This window comes from Mobula hypostoma, chromosome 5, assembly GCF_963921235.1.
Source record: "Mobula hypostoma chromosome 5, sMobHyp1.1, whole genome shotgun sequence".
NCBI lineage: Eukaryota > Metazoa > Chordata > Chondrichthyes > Myliobatiformes > Myliobatidae > Mobula > Mobula hypostoma.
Window position 1 is genome coordinate 194,843,197 of NC_086101.1, and position 12,267 is coordinate 194,855,463.

Consider the following 12,267-nt stretch of genomic DNA (forward strand, 5'->3'; position numbering starts at 1 on the left):
GAGACCCTTCTTCAGGACTGGGAGGAAGGGGGGAAGAAACCAGAACAAGAATTTCTTCAGCAGTTTGGTCGAGGCATGACTGTGCAAGCTCATGGACGTCAGTCAGTTAGAACAGCAAGAAGAGTTTAAAAGGAGACAGTTTTATACAGCAGGCACTGGACGGAGCGGAGGGAGACAGATTAGGAGGGCTTTGGCTCAACGGGGCTTCGGCAATAACAGGTCGAGGTGAGGTAGGTTACCCGAGTAGAATACAGACAGACAGGAAGTATGTGTGTGAGGCCTGTGTTCTGTGCTCGGTGTTAGCTGTGGGAAGTACTGGAGACTCACAGCCTCCTGGACGACCACATCTGCACCAGAGGCGTCGAGCTGCAGCTCCTTAGGGACCACGTTAGGGAACTGGAGATGCAGCTCGATGACCTTCGTCCGGTCAGGGAGAGTGAGGAGGTGATAGAGAGGAGCTAGAGGCAGGTAGTCACACCGGGGCCTCGGGAGACAGTAAGTGGGTAACAGTCAGGAGGGGGAGGGACAAGAGTCAGAGGCTAGAGAGTACCCCTGTGGCTGTCCCCCTTAACAACAAGTACTCCTGTTTGAGTACTGTTGGGGGGGGGGGGCCTTCCTGGGGGAAGCAACAGTGGCCGCACCTCTGTCACAGAGTTTGGCCCTGTTACTCAGAAGGGTAGGGAAAGGAAGAGGATGGCAGCAATGATAGGGGACTCTATAGTTAGGGGGTCAGACAGGTGATTCTGTGGATGCAGGAAAGAAACACGATGGCAGTTTGCCTCCCAAGTGCCAGGGTCCAGAATGTTTCTGATCGTGTCCAAGATATCCTGAAGTGGGAAGGAGAACAGCCAGAGGTCGTGGTACATATTGGTACCAATGACGTAGGCAGGAAAAGGGAGGAGGTCTTGAAAACAGACTACATGGAGTTAGGAAGGAAGTTGAGAAGCAGGACCTCAAAGGTAGTGATCTCGGGATTACTGCCTGTGCCACGTGACAGTGAGTATAGGAATAGAATGAGGTGGAGGATAAATGTGTGGCTGAGGGATTGGAGCAAGGGGCAGGGATTCAGATTTCTGGATCATTGGGACCTCTTTTGGGGCAGGTGTGACCTGTACAAAAAGGACGGGTTGCACTTGAATCCCAGGGGGACCAATATCCTGGTGGGGAGGTTTGCTAAGGCTATTGGGGAGAGTTTAAACTAGAATTACTGGGGGGTGGGAACTGAACTGAAGAGATGGAGGAAGAGGCAGTTGACTCACAAATAGAGGAAGCTTGGAGATAGTGTGTGAGGGAGGATAGGCAGGTGATAGAGAAGGAACACGCTCAGACCGAAGGTTTGAGATGTGTCTATTTTAACGCAAAGAGTATTATGAACAAAGCAGATGAGCTTAGAGCGTGGATCAGTACTTGGAGCTATGATGTGGTGGCCATTACAGAGACTTGGATGGCTCAGGGGCAGGAATGGTTACTTCGAGTGCCGGGTTTTAGATGTTTCAGAAAGGACAGGGAGGGAGGCAAAAGAGGTGGGGGTGTGGCACTGTTGATCAGAGATAGTGTCACGGCTGCAGAAAAGGAGGAAGTCATGGAGGGATTGTCTACGGAGTCTCTGTGGGTGGAAGTTAGAAAAAGGAAGAGGTCAATAACTCTACTGGGTGTTTTTTATAGACTGCCCTTTAGTAACAGGGACATCGAGGAGCAGATAGGGAGACAGATTCTGGAAAGGTGTAATAATAACAGGGTTGTTGTGGTGGGAGATTTTAATCTCCCAGATATCGATTGGCATCTCCCTAGAGCGAGGGGTTTAGATGGGGTGGAGTTTGTTAGGTGTGTTCAGGAAGGTTTCCTGAACAATATGTAGATAAGCCTACAAGAGGAGAGGCTGTACTTGATCTGGTATTGGGAAATGAACCTGGTCAGGTGTCAGATCTCTCAGTGGGAGAGCATGTTAAAGATAGTGATCTCAATTCTATCTCCTTTACCATTGCATTGGAGAGGGATAGAAACAGACGTTAGGAAAGTGTTGAATTGGAGAAAGGGGAAATATCAGGCTATCAGGCAGGAAACTAGGAGCTTAACTTGGGAAAATTTGTTCTCAGTGAAATGTAGGGCAGAAATGTGGCAAATGTTCAGGGGATATTTGCATGGAGTTCTGCACAGGTACGTTCCAATGAGACAGGGAAAGGATGGTAGGGTACAGGAACCATGGTGTACTAAGGCTATTGTAAATCTAGTCAAGAAAAAAAGAAGAGCTTACGAAAGGTCAAAAAAATAGGTAATGATAGGGATCTATAAGATTATAAGGATGGTAGGGTACAGGAACCGTTGTGTACAAAAACTAGTCAAGAAGAAAAGCTGACGAAAGTTTCAAAAAACTAGGTAATGATGGAGATCTACAGATGAGGTTACCGGAGTGTAACATGCTGAGGCTAAGGCTCTGTCCCTTTAAGAACTGCATGGGTGGGGGGGGCGGAGGAGGACACGGGGGTACGCGGGGGGAAGGAAGGGGACGGGGGACGGAGGGAAGAAGTGGACAGGGCACGTGGGGGGAAGGAGGGGACAGGGTACGTGGGGGGAAGGAGGGGACGGGGTACGTGGGGGGAAGGAGGGGACGGGGTACGTGGGGGGAAGGAGGGGACGGGGTACGTGGGGGGAAGGAGGGGACGGGGTATATGGGGGGGTGAAAGGAGGGGATGCAGGCATATGTGAAGGAGGGGACGGAGTTCATTTCTGCCGTGCACAGGTTCACTGGGTTTAAACACTGCACTGCCAGTCACGTTACACTGAAACAGCTTTGTCAGATGCTGCAAAGTTGCCAGCCCGCCCCACCCATGCAGTTCTTAAAGGGACAGAGCCTCGCCATGTAACACCCCGGTAACCTGTGGGTGGGGGGAAGATGAGGGGGTGATGACTCCTACTCCTTCATCTCCTAAACCACACAGCATTGGAGCACAATACAAACATCTCAGACCCAGTCACACACCACTATAAAGTCACAGAAGCCCCCTCCATCTCAGAAAGCCCTTTCACAGTACATGTTCACTGCAAAAGCTTCTCCTCCAGGCTCCTCACAATCATACAGCCATTCTCCTACCTACACTCGAGTCTCATTCCCCTCCGGGCTCCTCACAATCATACAGCCATTCTCCTACCTATACTCGAGTCTCATTCCCCTCCGGGCTCCTCACAATCATACAGCCATTCTCCTACCTATACTCGAGTCTCATTCTCCTCCGGGCTCCTCACAATCATACAGCCATTCTCCTACCTATACTCGAGTCTCATTCCCCTCCGGGCTCCTCACAATCATACAGCCATTCTCCTACCTATACTCGAGTCTCATTCCCCTCCGGGCTCCTCACAATCATACAGCCATTCTCCTACCTATACTCGAGTCTCATTCCCCTCCGGGCTCCTCACAATCATACAGCCATTCTCCTACCTATACTCGAGTCTCATTCCCCTCCGGGCTCCTCACAATCATACAGCCATTCTCCTACCTATACTCGAGTCTCATTCCCCTCCGGGCTCCTCACAATCATACAGCCATTCTCCTACCTATACTCGAGTCTCATTCTCCTCCGGGCTCCTCACAATCATACAGCCATTCTCCTACCTATACTCGAGTCTCATTCCCCTCCGGGCTCCTCACCTCTCCCCTCTGCCCCTTATATTGGTCTCACTCATCACTTATACCCCTCCAACTTTCAAATCCCTTACTCACTATTCCTTCAGTTAGTCCTGACGAAGGGTCTCGGCCTGAAACGTCGACTGTACCTCTTCCTACAGATGCTGCCTGGCCTGCTGCGTTCACCAGCAACTTTGATGTGTGTTGCTTGAATTTACAGCATCTGCAGAATTCCTGTTGTTCACTTATCATGTGTCTGCTTGTACTCCTCCTCCTCCCCCACTGTCTTGATCTGCTCTCTTCCTTCTCAGGCCGAAATATCAACAATTTATTCATCTCCATTGACGCTGCCCGACCTGCTGAGTTCATCCCGCACTTTATAGGAGCAAAGAGGTCCTTCTGCAGCTGTACAGGGCCCTGGTGAGACCACACCTGGAGTATTGTGTGCAGTTTTGGTCTCCAAATTTGAGGAAGGACATTCTTGCTATTGAGGGAGTGCAGCGTAGGTTCACAAGGTTAATTCCCGGGATGGCAGGACTGTCATATGCCGAAAGATTGGAGCGACTGGGCTTGTATACTCTGGAATTTAGAAGGCTGAGAGGGGATCTGATTGAAACATATAAGATTATTAAGGGATTGGACACACTAGAGGCAGGAAACATGTTCCCGATGATGGGTGAGTCCAGAACCAGAGGCCACAGTTTAAGAATAAGGGGTAGGCCATTTCGAACAGAGTTGAGGAAAAACTTTTTCACCCAGAGAGTGGTGGATATATGGAATGCTCTGCCCCAGAAGGCTGTGGAGGCCAAGTCTCTGGATTCTTTCAAAAAAGAGTTAGATAGAGCTCTGAAAGATAGCGGAGTCAAGGGATATGGGGAGAAGGCAGGAAAAGGGTACTGATTGTGGATGATCAGCCATGATCACAGTGAATGGCGGTGCTGGCTCGAAGGGCTGATTAGCCTACTCCTGCACCTATTGTCTATTTTGTGTGTGTTGCTCTGGATTTCCAGCACCTGCAGAATCTCGTGTCTATACTCCACTTGGTACATCCTCAGCCCTCAGCCCTTACGACCACGTCTTGTGTCTATACCCTGGGAGGTACTTCCTTCTCCTGGATCAGCTGCCAAGCATAGCTGACGTGCCCCATCTGCCCAAAGTGACTGGTGTTAAGGCACCATTAACCTGCCTTGTCCTTTCTCCTATCAGCAGAAAAGGTCCCTCGATGTTTAGTAGCTAAGCCAGACACGAGTTTGGTCTTGGTAGCCCGAGACTATTTGAGCCTCGCGCCATTAAGATTGTTGTCCCCACGACCTCTCCAGGCTATGAGAGCCTTAAGGAACCAGACAGAGACATGAACAGGCATGAAATGGAGGGATATGGATCGTGTGCAGGCAGGTGTTTAGATTACATTGGCAACATGGCCAGTATGGATACGATGGGCAGAACAGCCTGTCCCTGTGCTGTACTATTGTGCATTCTACAAGCTGAAGAGTAGCTTTGCATTAATGGCCAACAAAATCCACGGACAGCCCACAAGTCTCCATGCTACCAGCACCAACAGAGCATGCCCAGAACTTACTAATCCTAACCTCTACGTCTTTGGAATGTGGGAGGAAACCAGAGCACTCGGAGGAAACCCACATGGTTGTGGGGAGAACACATGAACTCCTTCCAGAATTGAACCGTGATCACTACTGCTATAAAGCGTTACGTGAGGTACCACACTACCTTGTTGCGTACTGGATTTCCAAATCAATCTATCCCCAGCCCTTCACTATCACTGGGTCCAGGTGCTTGGACAGCACCTTCCCCAGTTGCAGGCCTTCTCGTCCTCCAGTGCAGAAAGCACTGCTGTCCACACCCCCTGTGGAGCCTGACGCATCCTCAGGACCTCACCTTCTCTGTGATGATGCGGTCGACGCAGCGTTTGCCAGTGAGGGGTAACGTACACTTGTCCAGGATCTTGTGCACTCCACCCTGTGAGACAGACCGTGCTGTTAGTTGACAGTCGCTGGGAATCCTGTTCTACAGCACAGAGCCAAGAGGGGAGGGGACTTCATTGTCCGGCACCAATGGGTTCTCAGCACCACCACAGCGCAAGCTGGCCAAGCCCTGAGGGAGAGAGCAGTCGGCCTGGGTCACTGCCAAAGGCAGGCGAACAAATCTACGGGGGCAGAGAACTAGGGGGCACAAAGCAGAAATTAGAGGGGAAAAGGGAGAGATTTAAACAGGAACCTGAGGGGTAACTGATTATTTTTTAGATCTCCCCCCACCCCGTCTGGTACGCACCCTCTCCACCCACAATAGGCAATATCTCTGTGGACCAAGCTGCCGAAGGAAGTGATTGAGACAGATACAAAAACAACGTCTTCAAAGGCGCCCGGACGGGACCGTGAAGGGTTTAAAGGTTAAGGGTCAAAGGTTGGCAAATGATACACCGTGAATGGGCCATACTGGTCAGCATGGATGAGACGGGCCGAAGGGCCTGTCTCCACGGGTATATCTTGATCTTGTCTGCAGTCTACGACAGCACCACAGATTCCTGGTGGATACAGTTCTGACATCACACCCCCCTCTCCCCCACCCGTCACGTTGAGTGGCTCTACAGACATTTATTTCGAGGTACAGTGTAGAACAGGCCCTTCAGGCTCTTCGAACTGTGCTATCCAGCAATCCACCCCTTCAACCCCATCCTAATAATAGCACCATTTACAACAACCAATTAACCTACCAACTGGCATGTCTTTGGAATGTGGGAGGAAATGCATACGCACTCATGGGAGGGGCGTCCATGCGGAACCCAAAGTCCGAAGCAGTAATAGCACGGCAGAGACCGCCCAATGTAAAATATAATCATCTGCTTTAACGCAGTCAACTGGATCAGGTGGGAGGGCTGTGGTCCAGATGCGGGTCAAAGGGACGAGGCAGAATAACAGTTCAGCATGGACTGGATGGGCCAAAGGGCTGTTTCTGTGCTGTAGTGTTCTACAGGTGACCGAGCTGCCTCCAGGCGCAGTGGGGCACGGGCTCGATGGACTCCCTGCCCTCACCTTTGCAGTGTGCTCCATGGTAACCACCACCTTGGTGTCAGCGCTGGCCACCAGATCCATCGCCCCACCCATTCCCTTCACCATCTTCCCCTGAAACAGAAACGGGAGATGTTAGCCCTGTCCACCCATTCCCTTCACCATCTTCTCCTGAAACAGAAACGGGAGATGTTAGCCCTGTCCACCCATTCCCTTCACCATCTTCTCCTGAAACAGAAACGGGAGATGTTAGCCCTGTCCACCCATTCCCTTCACCATCTTCCCCTGAAACAGAAACGGGAGATGTTAGCCCTGTCCACCCATTCCCTTCACCATCTTCTCCTGAAACAGAAACGGGAGATGTTAGCCCTGTCCACCCATTCCCTTCACCATCTTCTCCTGAAACAGAAACGGGAGATGTTAGCCCTGTCCACCCATTCCCTTCACCATCTTCTCCTGAAACAGAAACGGGAGATGTTAGCGCTGTCCACCCATTCCCTTCACCATCTTCCCCTGTAACAGAAACAGGGTGCAGGATGTCAAAGGCAAATTTTCTTTTTATTAGCACTGAGAGCAGTGGGTGCATGGAAGGGGAGCCGGGGCTGTTGGGAGAAGGAGATTAAGGACAGGAACCCAGAGCCAGGGGTGGTTGTAGAGGGAAATTAAGGATGGGAACCCAGAGCCAGGGGTGTTGGGAGAGGGAGATGAAGGACAGGAACCCAGTACCAGGGGTGCAGGGAGAGGGAGATTAAGAACAGGAACTCAGAGCCAGGGCTGGTTGTAGAGGGAGACTAAGGACACTGGGATGATAGCAAAATGGAGGGACGGGTTAGATGGATCTTAGAGCAGGTTAGAAGGCTGAGGGCCAATGGGTCTGCATTGAGCTGTGATGTTCTCTGCATCAGAATGTGCTTCAATTTCACCAGCATACGCTGTGAAATTCGTTGTTTTGAGACAGCGGAATAATAAAAACTATCAATTACTGAATTAAAAATAAAGCCGTGCAAAAAGAGAATAGTGAGGAAGTGCAGATGGGTCGAGAGTCCTTTCAGAGATCAGATGCTGCTCCGACGTTCTCGATACGGGAGCGCGACAGGAACTAAAACAAACCTTTTCTCTACGTTCTCGATACGGGAGCGCGACAGGAACTAAAACAAACCTTTTCTCTACGTTCTCGATACAGGAGCGCGACAGGAACTAAAAATAAACCTTTTCTCTACGTTCTTGATACGGGAGCGCGACATGAACTAAAATAAACCTTTTCTCTGCGTTCTCCATACGGGAGCGCGACAGGAACTAAAATAAACCTTTTCTCTACGTTCCTGATACGGGAGCGCGACAGGAACTAAAAAAAACCTTTTCTCTACGTTCCCGATACGGGAGCGCGACAGGAACTAAAATAAACCTTTTCTCTACGTTCCCGATACGGGAGCGCGACAGGAACTAAAATAAACCTTTTCTCTACGTTCCCGATACGGGAGCGCGACAGGAACTAAAATAAACCTTTTCTCTACGTTCCCGATACGGGAGCGCGACAGGAACTAAAATAAACCTTTTCTCTACGTTCTCGATACGGGAGCGCGACAGGAACTAAAATAAACCTTTTCTCCACGTTCTCGATACGGGAGCGCGACAGGAACTAAAATAAACCTTTTCTCTACGTTCTCGATACAGGAGCGCGACAGGAACTAAAATAAACCTTTTCTCTACGTTCTCGATACAGGAGCGCGACAGGAACTAAAATAAACCTTTTCTCCACGTTCTCGATACAGGAGCGCGACAGGAACTAAAATAAACCTTTTCTCTACGTTCCCGATACAGGAGCGCGACAGGAACTAAAATAAACCTTTACTCGAAAATAAACCTTTTCTCTACGTTCCCGATACAGGAGCGTGACAGGAACTAAAATAAACCTTTACTCTATGTTCCCGATACGGGACGCGACAGGAACTAAAACAAACCTTTTCTCTACGTTCTCGATACGGGAGCGCGACAGGAACTAAAATAAACCTTTTCTCTACGTTCTCGATACAGGAGCGCGACAGGAACTAAAATAAACCTTTTCTCTACGTTCTCGATACAGGAGCGCGACAGGAACTAAAATAAACCTTTTCTCTACGTTCTTGATACGGGAGCGCGACATGAACTAAAATAAACCTTTTCTCTGCGTTCTCCATACGGGAGTGCGACAGGAACTAAAAAAAACCTTTTCTCTACGTTCCCGATACGGGAGCGCGACAGGAACTAAAATAAACCTTTTCTCTACGTTCCCGATACGGGAGCGCGACAGGAACTAAAATAAACCTTTTCTCTACGTTCCCGATACGGGAGCGCGACAGGAACTAAAATAAACCTTTTCTCTACGTTCCCGATACGGGAGCGCGACAGGAACTAAAATAAACCTTTTCTCTACGTTCTCGATACGGGAGCGTGACAGGAACTAAAATAAACCTTTTCTCTACGTTCTCGATACGGGAGCGTGACAGGAACTAAAATAAACCTTTTCTCTACGTTCTCGATACGGGAGCGCGACAGGAACTAAAATAAACCTTTTCTCTACGTTCTCGATACGGGAGCGCGACAGGAAATAAAATAAACCTTTTCTCCACGTTCTCGATACAGGAGCGCGACAGGAACTAAAATAAACCTTTTCTCTACGTTCCCGATACAGGAGCGCGACAGGAACTAAAATAAACCTTTACTCGAAAATAAACCTTTTCTCTACGTTCCCGATACAGGAGCGTGACAGGAACTAAAATAAACCTTTACTCTATGTTCCCGATACGGGAGCGTGACAGGAACGAAAATAAACCTTTTCTCTACGTTCTCGATACGGGAGCGCGACAGGAACTAAAATAAACCTTTTCTCTATGTTCCCGATACGGGAGCGCGACAGGAACTAAAATAAACCTTTTCTCTACGTTCCCGATACGGGAGCGCGACAGGAACTAAAATAAACCTTTTCTCTACGTTCTCGATACGGGAACGCGACTGGAACTAAAAATAAACCTTTTCTCTACGTTCTTGATACGGGAGCGCGACAGGAACTAAAATAAACCTTTTCTCGAAAATAAACCTTTCCTCGTGGAACAATGGAACAATAGCTGGAAGGGGTGCCAACATCACGGCAGGAGGGACAGTGTGAGCCGCAGAGACTGTACTGCAGGAGAAAGGGAACATCAGCCAGATCACACACACCCACTGGGCAGGACGGAGCACACAGTGACCTGGGGGGTCGGGGTGGCTCTGTGCCTCTTGCAGGGTGACAGCCCCACACCAACTCCAAGTTCAAGATTCAAGGGTGTTTAATGTCACTTCCAATACACAGGTGTAAAGGAGATGAAATAATTGTTTGCTGGAGGAACTCAGCAGGCCAGGAAAGAGCAAACAGCTGACGTTTCAGGCCGAGACCCTGCAGCAGGACTGGAGGAAAAGGAAAGGTGAGGAGTCGGAGGGAGAAGATGGGGGAGTGGAGGAAGAAACACAAGCTGATAGGTGAAACTGGGGTAAGGGTGAAGAAACGAGCTGGGGAGTTAATTGGCGAAAGAGACAGAGTGGAGAAGGGGGAGTCTGATAGGAGAGGACAGAAGGCCTTGGAAGAAAGAAAAGGGGGGAGGAACACAAGAGGGAGGAGATGGGCAGGTAAGGAGATAAGGTGAGAGAGGGGAAAAGGGGATGGTAGGGGTGGGCATTACCAGAAGTTTGAGAAATTGATGTGCATACCATCAGGTTGGAGGCTACCCAGACAGAATATAAAGGTACATGGGCCAGCTATGCCTGCCTTTTTGTCCGCTACATGGAACAGTCCATGCTCCAAGCCTACACTGCTATCACACCCCAACTTTTCTTACGCTACATCAACAACTGTATGGGTGCTGTTTCTTGAACCCATGCGGAACTCCTCGATTTCACCAACTTTGCCTCCAACTTCCACCCTGTCCTCAACTTTAGCTGATCCACCTGCGACACCTCCCTCTCCTTTCTCAATCTCACCATCTCTATCTCTGGAGACAGCTTATCCACTGATAGAAACATATAAAACCTACAGCACAGTACAGGCCCTTCGGCCCACAAAGTTGTGCCGAACATGTCCCTACCTTAGAAATTATTAGGCTCAGCTATAGCCCTCTATTTTTCTAAGCCCCATGTACCTATCCAAAAGTCTGTTAAAAGACCCTATCGTATCCGCCTCCACCACCGTTGCCAGCAGCCCATTCCATGCACTCACCACTCTCTGAGTAAAATACTTACCCCTGACATCTCCTCTGAACCTACTCCCCAGCACCTTAAACCTGTGTCCTCTTGTGGCAACCATTTCAGCCCCGGGAAAAAGCCTCTGACTATCCACACGATCAATGCCTCTCATCACCTTATACACCCCTATCAGGTCACCTCTCATCCTCCGTCACTCCAAGGAGAAAAGGCTGAGTTCACTCAACCTATTCTCATAAGGCATGCTCCCCAATCCAGGCAACATCCTTGTAAATCTCCTCTGCACCCTTTCTATGGCTTCCACATCCTTCCTGCAGTGACTCTCACAGCTACCCGGACTATAACTCTCCCCACCCTGTTACTTGTAAAAACATCATCCCCTTCTCAAAATTCCTCCATTTCCACTGCACCTGCTCTCAGGATGAGGCTTTTCATTCCAGAACGAAGGATATCCTCCATTTTTCAAAGAAAGGGGCTTCCCTTCCTCCGTCATCAACACTGCCCTCAACCGCATCTCCTCCATTTCACGCATGCCTGCTCTTACCCCATCCTCCCGCCACCTTACCAGGGACAAGTTTCTTCCTGTTCTCACCTACCACCCCACCAGCCTCCGCATCCAGCACGTAACTCTCCGGAACTCCCACCACCTCCAACTGGATCCCATCACATGTTCCTCCCCCCACAAAACTTTCTGCAGGGAATTGCTCCCTACGCGACTCCCTTGTCCATTCATCCCTCCCCACTGCTCTCCCTCCTGGCACCTATCCTTGCAAGTGGAACAAGTGCTACACCTCATCCCTCACTACTAACCAGTCACTCCAGTGAGGTAACACTTCACCTGAGAGTCTGTCGGGGTCATATACTGTGTCCGGTGCTCCCAGTGTGGCCTCCTGTCAGACCCTTATGCACTGCCTACCAGGAAAAGCAGGATCTCCCAGTGGCCACCCATTTTAATTCCACTTCCCATTCCCGTTCCGGTCTGTCAATCCATGGTGATCTTTACTGTTGTGGTGAGGCCACAACACCTTTTGGGTAGCCTCCAATCTGATGGCATGAACACAGACTTCTCAAACTTCTGCAAATGCCCTCCCCCCTTTCATCACTCCCCAATCCCTTTCTCCCCCTCTCAACTTGTCTCCTTGCCTGCCCATCACCTCCCTCTGGTGCTCCTCCCACTTTTTCTTCCTTGGCCTTCTGCCCTCTCCCCCAACTCCAGCCCTCTATCTCTTCCACCCAACAAATTTCCAGCTCTTTCCTTCACCCTTCCTCCCTCCGAATTTCACCTATCACCTTGTGTTTCCTCCTTCTCTCACCAACCTACTCACTCTGGCTCATTTTCCCTTTTCTCCAGTCCTGCAGAGGGTCTCTGCCCGAAATGTTGACCACACTCTTTTCCATGGGTGC

General features: G+C 49.9%; 1 protein-coding gene across 3 annotated transcripts in view; it reads right to left on the minus strand.

The window, feature by feature from the left end:
• The window catches only part of LOC134347264 (succinyl-CoA:3-ketoacid coenzyme A transferase 1, mitochondrial-like), a 183,962-nt gene that overhangs the window by 16,263 nt on the left and 155,432 nt on the right, over positions 1 to 12,267 (minus strand). For 2 of the 3 annotated variants that reach the window (XM_063049639.1, XM_063049640.1), the window contains 2 exons: positions 6,676 to 6,765; positions 5,522 to 5,602 (listed from right to left, as the gene is read on the minus strand). In XM_063049639.1, the coding sequence (XP_062905709.1) occupies positions 5,522 to 5,602; positions 6,676 to 6,765 (171 nt within the window). Of the gene's footprint in view, positions 1 to 5,521; positions 5,603 to 6,675; positions 6,766 to 7,113; positions 7,165 to 12,267 lie in introns of those variants that run through there. The other variant, XM_063049641.1, reaches the window with a different exon arrangement.